At 47.3% G+C, this 15,707-nt stretch overlaps 1 protein-coding gene across 1 annotated transcript in view; it reads left to right on the forward strand.

Moving 5' to 3' along the window:
* The window catches only part of LOC106554356 (uncharacterized), a 127,513-nt gene extending 113,885 nt beyond the window's left edge, over positions 1-13,628 (forward strand). Inside the window, exons 19-21 of the mRNA XM_087712368.1 lie at positions 3,502-3,583; positions 5,061-5,173; positions 8,386-13,628. Coding sequence (XP_087568494.1) covers positions 3,502-3,583; positions 5,061-5,173; positions 8,386-8,625 — 435 coding nt within the window. The 3' untranslated portion in view covers positions 8,626-13,628. The remainder of the gene's footprint in view (positions 1-3,501; positions 3,584-5,060; positions 5,174-8,385) is intronic.
* The last annotated feature ends 2,079 nt before the right edge of the window (positions 13,629-15,707 follow it).

The raw sequence follows: 15,707 nt of genomic DNA on the forward strand, positions 1-15,707 counted from the left end.
AAGTGACTTTCGATGTTATGGAGTTTCTACCTTCTCCCAGTGTCACAAGACCTCCTTGGCCAAGTGACTTTCGATGTTATGGAGTTTCTACCTTCTCCCAGTGTCACAAGACCTCCTTGGCCAAGTGACTTTTGATGTTATGGAGTTTCTACCTTCTCCCAGTGTCACAGGACCTCCTTGGCCAAGTGACTTTTGATGTTATGGAGTTTCTACCTTCTCCCAGTGTCACAGGACCTCCTTGGTCAAGTGACTTTTGATGTTATGGAGTTTCTACCTTCCCCCAGTGTCACAGGACCTCCTTGGCCAAGTGACGTTTGATGTTATGGAGCTTCTACCTTCTCCCAGTGTCACAAGACCTCCTTGGCCAAGTGACTTTTGATGTTATGGAGTTTCTACCTTCCCCCAGTGTCACAGGACCTCCTTGGCCAAGTGACTTTTGATGTTAATGGAGTTTGTACCTTCTCCCAGTGTCACAGGACCTCCTTGGCCAAGTGACTTTTGATGTTATGGAGTTTGTACCTTCTCCCAGTGTCACAGGACCTCCTTGGCCAAGTGACTTTTGATGTTATGGAGTTTCTACCTTCTCGCAGTGTCACAGGACCTCCTTGGCCAAGTGACTTTTGATGTTATGGAGTTTCTACCTCCTCCCAGTGTTACAAGACCTCCTTGGCCAAGTGACTTTTGATGTTATGGAGTTTCTACCTCCTCCCAGTGTTACAAGACCTCCTTGGTCAAATGACTTTGATGTTGCGGACTTTGTACCTTCGCCCTGTTTCATAGGATGTTCTTGGCCAAGTGACTTTTGATGTTATGGAGTTACTGTCTTTTTCCAGTGTCATAGGACCTTCTAGGTCTAGGACCTTCATCATCCTGCCAACTGAACTCTTGGGGGAGATGATGGGTCTTCCAACGTCATCTATCTCTGAGGCTCTCCTGTTACCCACAGATCGCCCCCTTCTCCCAAAATATGAGAGTTTGACTGTTGGAGATCTCATGATCTGCTGAGGGATGGAGAGGGTCGGTGAGGAGAGACAAGCCACTTTGCTAAAGAGCCAACAAGGATGATCAGGGGACTGGAGGCTGAAGCAGATGATGGATGGTTGTGGAAACTTGTCTAGCGATGAGAAGGACTAGGAGTGACGTGGTAGCATCTTCTAGTACTTGTGGGGTTGTTGCAGAGAAGAAGGGGGTCAACCTATTCTCCAAAGCACTGTGGGTAGCATAAGTAACTAGAAATTAATCCAGGAGAGGAGCAACCTGGAATTGAGGAGGAATTTCCTGGAAGTGAGAACAATTAAATCAGTGGAACAATTTGTATCCAGAAGTTGTGGGTGCTCCATTACTGGAGGTTTTCAAGAAAACCATTTATCTGGAATGGTATAGAGTCTCCTGCGTGAGCAAGGGGTTGGACTGGAAGACCTCCAAGGTCCCTATTGTTCTATGTACTTCAACGTGATGGCGTTTCTAACTTTCTCTGGTGTCGTAGGACCTTCTGTGATCTTGGGGTAGCGATGGCTGTCCCAGCTTCTTCACTTTGAGGTTCTCCCACTATCAGAAGGTCACCGGTTCCCCCAAAATAGGGGAGTTTCGTGACCCGTCAAAAGCGCGGACGCCAAAAGCGCGATCGACAAAATCGCGCCTTTGACGTCATCACAGCGCGACGAAAAAGATCGAAAAATTCAAATAAAAATTAATAAAAATTAAATTAAAGCAAGCCGATTCACATAAAGGTAAGGGTTAGGGTTAGGGTTAGGTTAAGGGTTAGGGTTAGCTTTAGAGCGTTAGCGTTAGCGTTAGGGTTACGTTAAGGGTTAGCGTTAGGTTTTTCGTTACTTTAACGGTTAGGTTTATGTTTAGGGTTAGGTTAAGGGTTAGGTTTAGGGTTAGGTTTGGGGGGCTTAGGGTAAGGTTTTCGCTTTATTTTTACATTTTCCGAACTTTTTCGTCACGCTGTGATGACGTCACAGCGCGCTTTTGTCGAGCGCGATTTTGTCCTACGCGCTTTTGTGGTGGAACCGGGGAGTTTGACCTTTGGAGAATCATTATCACCCGCGTGGTGATTCTTCAAGTCACAAGGTCCTTGGCGTTCTCTGAGCTTGGTGGTTTTCTTGAAGACCTTTCATGACCCAACTAGGGAACATCATCAGCGTTAGAAAGGAAGGGGGTTTGTGCCCCATATACGATCCCTTTTAGCACCGATAATGTTCCCTAGTTGGGCTGTAAATCGTCTTCTGCAAGAAAACCACCAAGCTCAGAGAGCACTATGAACTTCCACAGTCCTCCTCTTCCTCCTTCTTTCTACAAACACAGCTGCTTTCTAGCACTGAGAACGTTCTCTAGTTGGGTCACGAGAGGTCTTCAAAAGCCACCAAGCTCACAGAGCACCAAGGACCCCACAGTTTAATCCTGAGCTTCAAATACTCTCTTCTACCGATTCTCCAAATCCACTCACCTATGTGCGCCCGCCCCAAAGAATGGGGCATAGGGGGGCCCACCCTTTTGAGACAGGCGGGCGCTAAAAAGGACCCCCCCCATCTTAGCCCAACCCCAAACGTGGCTCTTTGATCTCCTGGAGAACCTTCTCCAGTGTCCAATGAAACCCCCGGAGCGACCAAGATGCTTGGCTTGAGAAGGTAGGGTAGGAGTGCTGAATTCCTCTGCTCCGTCCATCCCACAGAGAGAGCTCGTGTTGTGTCGCATTGTGTTGAAGTCGGAAACACATGATCTCTCGGGCGTTTAGTAGCAACGGGAACAGTGGATCTTATTGTTCTTTTCCAGATTCCTGTTTTGTTTTTGTCCCTGCGAGGAGATATCTCGGTCCCAAATAAAACATTTTTTTAATTGAAGCTGGGATTGGTGCCTCCTGTTTCTTGCTGGTCCCTGAGGGAGCTTGAAACATCTAGAGAAGATTGGAGAAGGCTTGACGCCCAATCAGAGCGGTCCAGGGCTTCGTGGAGGGTGGGAGTCTTTAGGATTCAGCACTTTCCCCTATCTTCTAAGAGCTCGAAAAAACCCCAGAGGTCCTACATCTGGCCCTATCCTCTCTCTCCTCCAGCTTCTCCTCCTCCTCCTCCTCCTGTCCTTATCCCACCCCACCACTGCTTTGGAATAAATTATGCAGAGGTCTCCCCACCTCGCATGAAATATATTCTAAGCACATCTATTCTGGAGTCGGAGATTTCTAGACTGTGGTCCAAAGATCGGAGGCTGTTGGGATGGGTGGCCTTGCTAGCCAAGCCCGTCCTCATTGGATAGGTCTTCTCTGGGTCATCTCCCAACTCTGCTCACGTTTTAGGTCTCTTGAATGGTCCTTCTCACCAACCCCGTTTCTGTGCTTCAAGAGGTCTTTGCACGTTCCTGGAAGGACAGCTTCGTTAGCGTGGACCTGGTGGGAGAACATCTGGGACTCTTGGCCCCTGGAAACATCTGCAGAACTTTAGGGAGGACCTGGGCTTGCCTTCTCCCTCAGTTGTCCCTTTCTTTCCTTCTCCTCTTCCGTAGGTGCAGATCCAGAACAAGAAAATTGACCTTTCTAAGGTGTCTTCCAAGTGCGGTTCCAAGGCCAACATCAAGCATAAGCCAGGTGAGAAGCAGAAGTAGGTGGTCACCAAGGGAGGTGGACTTCTTTATGGGTTGGGCTTTCACTTGAGTATCAACCTAGGGTGGTGAACATGGAAGCTGGGTGAGAGACACGGAGGAGAATTGTGTGGGCCTTCAACCCAGAATCCCGCTCCTTCAACATTGGGCCTAGGAGTCTTCTGGAAAGATTTTAAGCAGGTCATGGTGAGGTCCTCCAACTTTAATCTCCCAAGAGCATAAATCCAGAGGGACAGGATCTTGGGAAGAGATCTTTGAGCAAAGGAGAGTCCAAGGGACCTCCGCTGGACAGAAGATCTGCAGCTCCACAGCCTTGGGTCAGAGGTAGATGATCCCTCAGAAGGACAGGTTGAAGCTTCAGAGGACTTTAGGGCTGATCTTGGAGGTAGTGTCAGAAGAGCCACCAAGGCAGGACTTAGGAGAAGTGATGACCTTGTCCTTTCAAGAGTCCCGTTGCAGACAGGTAGCAGTAGGGTCTCTCTTTCTTGAACCTGGCCTTCCTTCAAGACCCCAACCCAAGCTGATGTGCCCTAGAAGAAGAAGACACTTCAATAAATGGCCAGATCCTATCTTAGATACCTCCATTGGTTGCATCTGTTGGATCACAACCAATCTGTAGCATCAGGAGGACTCGGTGAGATCCAGTGAGCCTTCGCATTTACGATCAGTCCTCGCACTTACGACCACTTCCTGCCCAAGTCACATGATCACAATTCATGCCCTTGGCCATTGGTTCACATTGGAGTGTGTCCCGCAATTGTAGGACTTATGACTTGCAACCGTTTTGGAGTGGTTTTTTTTGCTGGTTTCGCACCTGGGAACCTGGCATTTGCTGGATGGCCAGTGATTCACTTAACGACCATCGTAGAAAGGGTCACCAAATCAGATCTTGAGGACCGTAATGACTTGGGGTGGAAATTCTGGTCGATGTAAGTCGTACTCTTAAATATAAGGTCGTGCGGACGCTGGATGGCTTTGTCTGGTGATTTCCTTCAACAAATCGAACGTTGGCGGATGTCCTACTTGGGCCCCCTCCTAGAGAAGATGTTAAAGATGGGATGGGACTTTTCCTCCAGAGGTTCTTCACGGATCACTCGCCCATCATCCCTTATCATCTTCTTTTAATCCGGGGGTGAAGTCTGAGCAACTCAATGGAGCCAGCAGAGTGTTTTAATGGCCTGATGCCCTTCCTGTCCCCAGAGCAGAGTTTTTGTTCAGCAGATATATTCTCTTTGTGCCCAGAGAGGGAAATATCTGCCTTCTACCTAGGATCGAACTCACAGCCTCCTGATTTGTGAGGCGAGAGCTCCACCTCTAGGCCACCAGACCATTCTCCTCACCCACCGTCCCTGCTCCGAGCAAAGCGATCCGAGTTAGCGGTTGGTAACAAGGCTGGTCCCCGAGTTGTTGTGGTCGGGACGATGGACCTCTGGTGAAAATCACATCCCGCTCTTTTCTTTCAGGCGGGGGAGACGTGAAGATCGAGAACCAGAAGTTGAACTTTAAGGAGAAGGCTCAAGCTAAGGTGGGCTCTCTGGACAACGTCGGGCACGTGCCAGCTGGAGGCACCGTGAAGGTACGCAGGAAGCCCACCCTCCTTGAGGTTCCTCACGCTCTTAATGACTTAGGAGGCCTTGTGTGATGTTCTCCCACCTCCTCCGCTCACACCCTCCCTTCCTCCGGGCGGCCGTGATATGAGCAGAGGGGAGGCAGAGTCGGCAGGCAGCCTTCCGCACGGTCAATCTCCACTTGCCGCCTCGCCATCCTGTGGGGCGCGAGCAGGATTCTTTCCCACTCCCGTTCCCTCTCGCCAGAAGAGAAGGGACACCTCTGCAACATCTCCTAAAGGGGTAGTCCTTGACTTACGACCGTGCGTTTAATAACTGCCCCGAAGGTGTGTGGGTTTTTTTCGCCAGAGACAACTCGGCTTCCTTGGTTTTTCTTTGAAGGCCTTTCCCTTCTCCTCTGAGAAGCTTCTTCAGCTTCTGAATGGATGGTGGGGAACAGAAGGATCGATATTCCTTGCTGGTCATTTGCATTCTTTTCAGAGAGGCGTTGAGGCTGCTTGGAGGTTCGCCGGCGTCCTCGGTGTCACCTGAGGATTGCAAACGGGCGTGTAGCCTTCTCGGCACTGCTGAACGGACGTTGTTGTGGAGCTGTTGCTTTCTGCAGGATGTTTGGCAGCGCCAAGAAGGCCTCACCGACAAAACCTCCAAGTGGCCTCAACGCCTCTCTGAAAAGAATGCAAATGACCAGCTGTCTGCAAGGAGCATATAAATCCTTCCATTCCACTCCTCTTCTTTCTTTTTCTTTTTAAAGCACATTTGGGTCTTAGACCTTTGTTTAATAACGGTTTCGTTTTGTTACGAGATGGGCGAGCGATCAATCGAATTGCTCGATCGATCAGCAGTGATGACGGCCTTGGAAAAAGCGACGTACGGCCCCATCCTCAAAGTTATCCCGGAGTCCTTCGGGGTTGGGCGGCCTATAAACTTTATTAATAAATAAATAATAAATACAACCGTCGCAGCCACCCCTCCCGTAGTCAACTGATCGCAATTGGTGGGTGACTTGGCTACCAAGTCGATTTACGATGGATGCAACTTGTGACCTTCCCAGCTGATTTCCTCTAAGCAAAGTCAATCTGGGAAGACAGATTTGCCTTAATGGCCACGCGATTCATTTAACAGCCACGATTAGGCTGTTAACAAGCAGGGGATTCATTTAACCATCCCCAGTAAAAATGGCTGTAAAACTGGGTCCGGTCATGTGGTGACTCGCTTAATGTCCCTGTTGTTTAACGGACAGAATTCTGCTCCCAGTTCTGGCTGTAAATCGAGGATCACCTTAAGGTTGTCTTCAATCCTTGATAGCAATAGCAGTTAGACTTATATACCGCTTCATAGGGCTTCCAGCCCTCTGTAAGCGGTTTACAGAGTCAGCATATCGCCCCCCACAGTCTGGGTCCTCATTTCACCCACTTCAGAAGGATGGAAGGCCGAGTCAACCTTGAGCCGGTGAGATTAGAACCGCTGAACTGCAGATAGCAGTCAGCTGAAGTGGCCTGCAGTGCTGCACTCTAACCACTGCGCCACCTCAGCTCTACTGATGACTGCTACAAAAACCAGCCGGGTTCTTCGGCAAACGGAGAGAGTTAAACTCTCTAAAAGTCCCCTCACGGGCATTTCGATAGTCGGAGAGTTGCATCCCGGGTAGCTTCAACTCATCCCATGTGTCTGCCTTGGGTTGGTCATCCTTCAGAAAAGTCTTCAGAGGGGTGGGGTGGGGGATCATGGACAGGACAGGTCCCCTCCCAGCATCCTTCTCAACAGTCGCCTGTGTCTGTCATCCCTCCACCACCGTTCCCCTTGTGCCCACCGTCTTCTCACGTCTTCACTTCACAACCACCCCAGAGCCCAAGATTGCAGGAGGGTATAATATTTGGCCAAGGGTGTGGGGTAGAGGAGGTGAGGAGCTGAGCAGGAGAAATGAGCCTGGGCGAGACTGGAGCGAAAGGGATCGGTCTCGCCCTTCAAACTAAATGATCTTCTCGGTCAACAGTCGGGTGGAAATCTCTCTTTCTACGACAAACCAACCACAGCGCCACTCACTAGAGCCATCGTGCTGGGAGGTGGCCGTTTCGCTGGGGCCAACCTAGCTCATCACGGCCAACTCGCAATTCCACGCGGAATAACACGATAAATATTATCTGCCGCTGTTATCCTCAACACGATTTCCCTTTTTGTCCATGAACATAATGTCAAAAGATGTCAGTGTTCTAACTAACGCCTCATTGCAATCCAGAACTCAAGGTTTAATTAGAGAAATCATATTGGCACGTCTGCGGAAAACCCGAATCGGAAATCCCGCGTTTCCCCCACACGCACACAGTAAAACTCACGCCCTGACCTTCCCATCATCACATGGTCCCACCAGTTCTCTGTCTCAGCTGCCGCCAAACTTCGTTCACTCCCCTCCAGGTGCCATCAGCCAGACCTTGATCTCATGTGAAATTATGGTTTACTCCCTTCGCTGCTCTCCCCTTCCCACTCTGACAGCCCCATAGAGTCTGGCCAAAGATGGACCCAGGGCTGACAAAAGAAATACCGGCGGATAACATCACGTTACCCCAGGTAGAATTGTCCCGTGGCGACTTGGCCGGGGTGCGCTGTTTTGAGGCGGGTTGACCTAGGAGAGATGGCAAAACAGCCACTGTGGGTTTGCCGTAATGAGATGGCTGCGGTGTGTTCCCTCCAGAGAGAGGCGGGACCCTCTTCCTCCCGGCCGTCCTCCCTTACATCCCATCTCCTTCCCTCTGTGCAGTGACCCTCCATTGTCCTCCCCACCCCACTGTTTCCTTCTAGACTGAGGGGGGCAAGGAGGCCGCCCCAGAGAACGGAGCGCCCCAATCAGGCAGCAGTGCCCCGCAGGAGAATGGCGCAGGGCCGCTCGAGCCCGCGCAGGGCAATGGTGATCAAAGGGAAATTCAGTGCTTCGATACTCACATACAAGAGACAAGTAAGTGCCCAGGGAAACTGGCGGCCCCAGAGGAGGTAGCGGGTCTGGGAGAGCCATTGGATCCTGCTTTTCGTTTTCCAGGGCTTGGAGGGGGAGGGAGAGAAATAAACCCTGAATGGTTGTTGGCGGGTGATGTTGTCTTATGCTAATGTCGTTAATGCAATCAATTGCCTTTTATTTTCCAGGCCTTTAATGCTGACATTCTGGTATCGCCTTCCGTCCCTTGTCTCTCCCCCCATTTCCCCCCGTCCCCCCAATGTGTCGCTGCAGATTGAATCCCACAAGCTGACCTTCCGTGAGAACGCCAAGGCTCGCACGGACCACGGGGCGGATTTCGCAGTCTGCGCCGGCAGTCCCTCCACTTCCCCACCACTGAGCACTTCTTTCAGCGACAGCCCGGGCACCGCTGCCGCCGCCAACGCCGCCGTGTCCTCCTTGCCCCCGCGGCTGCCCTGGCGGGCTCCCCTCGCAGAAGACACCTCTGCCGCGCTCTCTCGGCCAGGCTTGTGACTTGCTTTCCTGCCCTTGTACCCAACCCCAGAACCCAAATGTCCCCCCAGTTCCTCAGCTTGCCTCCCTTAATCTGGTGCCACCCACATGCCCACGGGCTTCAGTGGGGCTCCAGTTAGTGGTTTGTCCATTGATCCTTTGCGCAAGTCTTGGACTCGGATGGGATGGGACGGGCAGGGGGGTCTTGCTGACCTCCGTGCCTCCCAGACCTCGTTTCAATTCTTGCTTATTTGGATGCCAGGATCAAAGTGCAAAATACGAATTTGGCTTTGAGCCCTTTGGAAATATTGGATTGTTTTCGGAAACCCCGCTCGAGACACCGAGGAAGGGTTCAAAGGCCAATGGGAGTTAAAGGGGGCAAGCTTTCTTCCCTCCTCTTTCCGACTTCCTCCCACCCCCATGGATCTCCTCTGCACCCTGTTTAGCGCTGACCCGTTACTCTCGCACATAACGTCATGCTCATTAGCATACCTTGCAAACAATGCCGTAATCTTTTTTTTTTTTAATTTTCTCGTTCTTCCCCTGCATCCAAACTGAGCGGTGTGGCTGTGCCGAACAGTGGTTCCCTGTGGCTTCCCCCACCGGCTCACGCTTCCCTTCCCGCTCGTCTGCATTGCCCTTCCCTTCGCCGTAGGAGAATTAAACAAAAAAAAACCCCGCACCATTATCGATCTGCTATTGCAGCGCTGTTGGGCTTTGTTATCCACATATCCTGCCATTTTAAACAGTGTTCTGTTTTTTTTGTTTTTCTTTTTCTCTCTTTTTTTTTCTTCCTTTGGTGTGGTGGTTCTTTTGCGTGTGTGTTTCAAAATATTTGGAGAACGACGGAGCCAAGGGACTCAAAGCCCCCCCCACCCCACCCCATGGGGCGGGAGGGATCGTGGAGACGAAAGTTGACAGGCGAACGAGTGTGTGTACGAGAAAATAGGCTATGTAGCACCAGCGTGCTGCAGACAAAAGCCTTCAAGATGGGCATTGAAAATCGGCACAAATGCCGTGTGGGTTTCCATTTGAAAATTGCCTTTTCAGGTGGTTTCCAAAGAATCCGACACCAGGGATCTGAGCAGTTCATACCGTACAGGGGACTCCCTTCCGGAGATTTTGCGACCACCAAGGGACGCTGAAATATGCTGGAATGTTTGCGAGGAAATTGGGGAAAGTGACGGGGAAAGTGTTTGAAGGTCTGAAAATGCTGGGAGTGTGCAGGATGGGAACCGGAGTCCCTCTGGCTTTGAGTCTAATGGGGAGATCCTCGCCCATGTTCCGTCTTCCACACTGCAAACGACACTAAACAGAGTTGTAAATAAAAGTTTTAAAGCGACCTTTGATGAGAAGTCTAAGAAAGGGGGTATTTCTGGGGAGGCGGGAGGGGGGGGCGGTGTTACATTGGAAGGTGTTGGAGAGGAACTGTGTAAAAATAATTTTAAAAAAAATAATCTTATTCTCTTTCCAACCAACCCAGAGTCAGGATCCTCCTTCGGGGGTTCTTCCAAAGTAGCCCATGGTTTGCATCTTCCTACCAAGAATTCTTACGCTCGTGATTGTTTTATATATATAAATATTATCTATTAAAGATTGCATGGTTTCTAATAAAATAGCATTTCAAACTGTTAACGAGGGTTTATTATTCATTTTTGGGGAGCATCCGAGCAATCTGCTAATTAATAATAATAATTTAAAAAAAAACTCAAGTTCCCAGGAGAGAAAACGGATGGGTATAATAGAAATTTTTGCAAATTTTGTCCCGAAGGAAAAGAACAGTTTAATCCTCGACTTTACGACCACAAAAGAGCCCGGAATTTATGTTGCTAAGCCATAACAATTGTTAAGTGAGTTTCAGCTCCGTATACAACTTTTCCTGCTAAGTGAGAATCACTACAGTTGTTAAATTAGCAACCTGGTTAATTAAATGAATCTGGCTTTCCCCCTTAATTCGGTTATCAAAATGGGGATCACAGGACCCCAAGACATTGCGGCCATCATAAATATGAACCAGTTGCCAAGCATCTAAGAGTAAATCACGGGACCGTGCGGGATGCTGCAGCGGTCATAAGTGTGAAAAATGGCCGTAAGTCGCTTTTTTGAGGCCGTTGTAACTGAACGGTCAGAAAATGAACTAAGTCGAGGGCTTACCTGTCCTTTATTTCCCATTTATACCCTCTCATCCCCCTTCCCCTTCCTTTCCGTGCTGCCCAAAAGTAGGGCTGTTTGAAGGCCCCTTCTCCCTCCTTACCTATCTTCTTTCCAAGGCAGGACGGATTCTCCCTCCCACCCACCTTGGGCATGTCCTAACTTCTTTTATTGTGTAGTTTTCAGAAGGGGAGACTATCACAACTTTCCCTCCACTGATATCAGGTGTGGTGGGCTTGGAAGTCAAATCAGAATGGAGCTGGAAGGCACCTAGGAGATCTTCTAGTCCACCCCACGTACTCAAGCAGGAGACCCTGACTTCCGGTTGACATCGCGGTGAGAACGGCTGGAAAATAGCGGAGCTGTGCCGGGCTCTGAAATGCAGCACAGCAAATGCTTGCTGGGAGACCCTACGGGGTTAAGCCTCCTTGGAGGGGAGGTGAAGAAAGGAGAGTCGCTTCGTCGATCGTGAGGAAAACGCAATTTCCTCGCTGATCCGAAGAAAGCTCTCCTGAACAGCAACAGGGACGGCGGCCATTTTTGGTCAGTCATAAGCTGGGACAACCGGGACACTAAGATCTTGTGCTGGAGGCGGTGCGTGGATGGAGCAGTGAAACTGGGTGAGAAAATTTCCAAGTGTTACCTTAGAGACTTAAACTTCCAAAAATCTCCAAACTCTAAAAAAAGCATCAATTAGATTTATGGAGAAAAATTAAAGACTAAAAACTAAAGAGGAAGATTAAAGATTTAGAAGTAAAAGGAAAACCTAAAGGATGATTTAAAACATAGAAAGCCTTGAAAAGCCAAACAACAATGTGAAAGACTATTGGGAGAAATTGCTTTTCTAAACTTTTATCTCTAACTCCCCCGACTGGATGACAATCAGCTGTTTCTGGTTTTTTTAAAATATTCTGTGGAAGTTGGAATTGGTAGCAGGGAAACCATCTACTGGAGAAAGAATATTACTGCATTGTACAAAATCCAAAAGGAAATGAAGAGAAAAAGTAAATTAACACCTGGAAAACTATCTGATCTTGACTTTATTTTAGTAGGCAATTGGAATGTTGGGAAATATTTACTGAGCTTGAAGATTCAGAAGGCAAATTAAATTAAACACTATAACTACTGGAACAATACACTGAAAAGCAGATTTAAAAGATTGGAAGAAACTTGGTGGACTAAGTTTGGGTTATTAACATTACGTGATTGATCATCTTACAAAGCAAAAGAAGAAAAATGACAGAAAGGGGAAGGGGGAAAAAAAGCAAAGATTTTAAAATCTGAACAAATTGAAAATTGCAAAGTGAAAAGCATAAATTTATAGACATTTTGGGGACTTGGAGAAATAACTGGGATTGATCAAATCTTGGTGATTGGTTGATTTTTTGGAGTTTTTTGATATTGGGATACTGGAATATTTGAGTGATATTAATTTGTTACAAAATGATTCAGCAGGAGACCATAATGTTTATGAAGAAATGTTAGAAATAGAATGATAAGAAGTTAATGGGAATATGTAAAGATAAAGATGTGAAACTAGAAGGCATTCAAGGAGGTAGGGAAAGATGAATATGATACACAGGACAGCTGAGAAAGGAGTGGTGGAGGGGACAATGTAAAATAAACTACAAAAAGATAAGACTAAGTTAAAAACAGATAAAAATACTGAAAAGACAGCAATGACAAATACTAAAAATCAAATAGATAATCACTTAAGAGTTTTATAATAGAATAGAGGGTGGGGGGAAAAACAGAGAAAGGATGATGGATATTCAGAAGATGCTGCAGAAGGAGATAAAGGATAAGACACGGAATAATCAGCTTGTGTAAAAATGTTAGACATACAGGATTCCAAGAGAGAAATGTGGAAAGAAAATCGCCAAAAAATAAATGATGAAATTCTAGACAGGCTGAGAGATGACGGATAGAGAAACAATATTTTGTAAGGTAGTAAAACAATAGAAATACCATAAGTAGAAAGTTTTAATTGGGAAAATAGTAGCACACATACAAACACACACACATATATAATAGAATTTATTACAAATACAGGTGTATTAAGATTAGGAGATGGAAGACTAGGACTAGGTATGTTTAAAAGTATGATTAACAGGATGGGAAAATATATATAATGGGAAATATGGCCTGTAACAGTGATGGTGAACCCTATTTATGCATGGAACACACAGAGCCCCATTTTGGTCATCGCGCAATGCACACAGCCCCCCCCACCCCTCCGTGCCCCATTTTTGGGCCTGGGAGGGTGGCTGTACCAACCTGGAAGCCAAAATTGGGCGAGGGTGAGGGGCGGGGTGCATGCGCAGGGAGGCGGGAGATCCTGGAAAGGGGAGGGGGTTTGCATGGGCTGGGGTGAGCGTGGGGTGAGGGGGTTTTGTGTACATTGCATTATTGGTGTAGGAGCCCACACACATGCATAAAGTGTGCTTTTTTGACATGCGACAAACAAAAATCTCAGATGTGACTGTTAGCCTGTAAGGACTATAAATCCAGGGAGGTTTAAACTTGGGGCTGATTAGATCTTACCGATAATTGGTTTTATAGAAAGTTGGCCTGTTTGGAAATGGCGGAAGACTTGAGTGACATCTTATAATATCGAAATGTTAGAGGAGTTAATAAGTATATAAGCGAATATATTACAACTATAACGATCACATTAAAGGTTAGAAGTTGGAAAAAAACAAAAAAAACTTTTTCTTTTTGTATATGTAACTGTATTATTACTGTGAACACTTGTGTGAAAAAAATATGTTAACCCAGTTAATTACGATGTCCACGAAACGAAATGTTGGTTGTTAAAACTGCGAATTAAACTTATACAAAATAAAAGTAATAAAAGCAGGAGACCCCTACAACAGGCGTGTCAAAGTCAGTTTCATTGGGGGGCTGGTCATTGACCTCGGGGGGTGGGGGGGATCAGGGGGTGTGGCCAATACAGTGGGTGTGGCCAACTTGACTACCCACCGAGCATGTTTCCTCTTCGCGTTGAAGTAGACTGGAGCGAAATCATAAGTAAAGGATTACTCATCCTTGCTTCCTGGCCTTGTAGAGCTAGTCCTCGACTTACAACGCTTCATTGAGTGACGCTTTTTTTTAAGTTAACATCCTCGGAGGAAGTAACCGAGCAGGCGTTTGTCACACTTAACAACGATGCGTGCCATCCCCATAGTCAAAATTCAGAAGTTTGGCAATTAATCCCTCTTCATGGAGGTTGCACATGATCCCCCCTTTTGCGAACTTCCGACAACGGGGAATCCGGATTCACTGAACAACCGTGTTTCTCGCCGGGTGCAGGGATTCATTTAACAACAGAGGGGGAAAAAAAGTTCTTAAAACGGAACCTATTTCAATTCACAAATGTCTTGCTTAGCAAGGCATTTTGGACTGGATCACGGTTGTAAGTTGAGGACTACCCGTATAAAAGAGAGAGGGTCATCATTTCTGCAGGTCCTCGACTTAACAACCACAGTTGCACCTAAAATTCATTTAGTGACTATTGGATGTTACAACACTGAAAAAAGTGACTTTCCACCGGTCATCACATGGGCCATGGTATCATGGCCAGTCTACAGGAAGTCCGCAATTTTTGACCACAATAGCGCCCCAGATTTTCATTCCTAACCATTAACAAGTTGTTACATGAATTTTGTCCCAATTTTATGACCTGGCTTGCCTCTAAGCGAATCACTAGTTTTCCTTATGCAGTCGTTAAGTGAATCTGGCTCTCCGTGAACTTGGTGTCAGCGTTCTAAATACCATGCAGAATTAAATCAAAGTCGAAGGCAAAACTATGCTTAAAAGTTCCAATTTAATAAGACAGGCATGTTGGCATCGTGCTGTGGGATTCCAACTCTGGAAGTTACATCAGAATCCCACCCAGTTAAAAGTTCATGATCTTGTCCCCACACCCACAGTCCATCACATGGTCCAATTTCTTTCTTCCACACTGGCGTCTCCACCCAGCTGCTTCCGGCCAGGTGTGAAAGTGCGGAGACAAAAGGATGACCTTGGCTTCTAGTAAAGAATGAAAGACAATACATTCCACAATCCTACTCGTTCTATTCCCCCCTCCCATTGACTATAATTAAAGAAACAGCATAATGAAATAAGAGAAAGTGTGGCAGGCCAAAATTCTAAAAGGAATATAAATGCAGGCCTGACACTTGGCTCATCAAACGGTCACAAAAGGGATCATGTGACACCGAACCTGTCGTAAATATGAGTTTGTTGCCAAAGCGTCGATCGCCAGGGGGATGCGGTCATAAGTGTGAAACACAGCCCTAAGTTCCTTTTTTCAGCACAGTCATTAAATGAATCGTCGTCCCTTGGAGAAGATCTGTAGAAGGGATTGAGCTTAGTCTCTGACCTGGGATTCCCTTCCTAATAATCAAATAACCAAATTCTAACTTTGGCAGAGAATAAATTCCTGGGTGATTGACAGGACTTGATTTATTTGGTTTCCTTGGCTGAAGGCTATGATTGCCACTGCCTTTTTTTTCAGATTAAAGGTAGTCCTCGATGTACGACTGTTCATTTAGTGGCCGTTCCAAGTTACAGCGGCACTGAAAAAAGCGATTTAGGACTGTTTTCACACTTATGACCATCACAGGATCTCCGCGGTTAACATGTTCCAAATTCAGTTGTTTGGCAAGTGGCTATGTTGTTAAGTGAACCTGTCTTCCCCACTGCCTCTCCTTGCCAGAAGTTCCTGGGTTGTTCTGGACTTACGACTGTTTGCTTAATAACCATTCAAAGTGACAACGGGAGTGGGGGAAAAAAGACATGACCGTTTCCCCACACTTACGACCATCGTAACATCCCCGTGATCCAAATGCCGACACTTGAATGTTGAATGTTGAATGTTGATTTTATTTATATGCCGCCCTTTCCCCCTGAAGGGGACTCAGGGCGGCTCACAACTCAACCAGGGAAGG

The sequence above is a fragment of the Thamnophis sirtalis genome, unplaced genomic scaffold (genome assembly GCF_051295495.1).
Source record: "Thamnophis sirtalis isolate CommonGarterSnake01/CBP01778 unplaced genomic scaffold, rThaSir2_p1.2 scaffold_4, whole genome shotgun sequence".
NCBI classification, from domain to species: domain Eukaryota; kingdom Metazoa; phylum Chordata; class Lepidosauria; order Squamata; family Natricidae; genus Thamnophis; species Thamnophis sirtalis.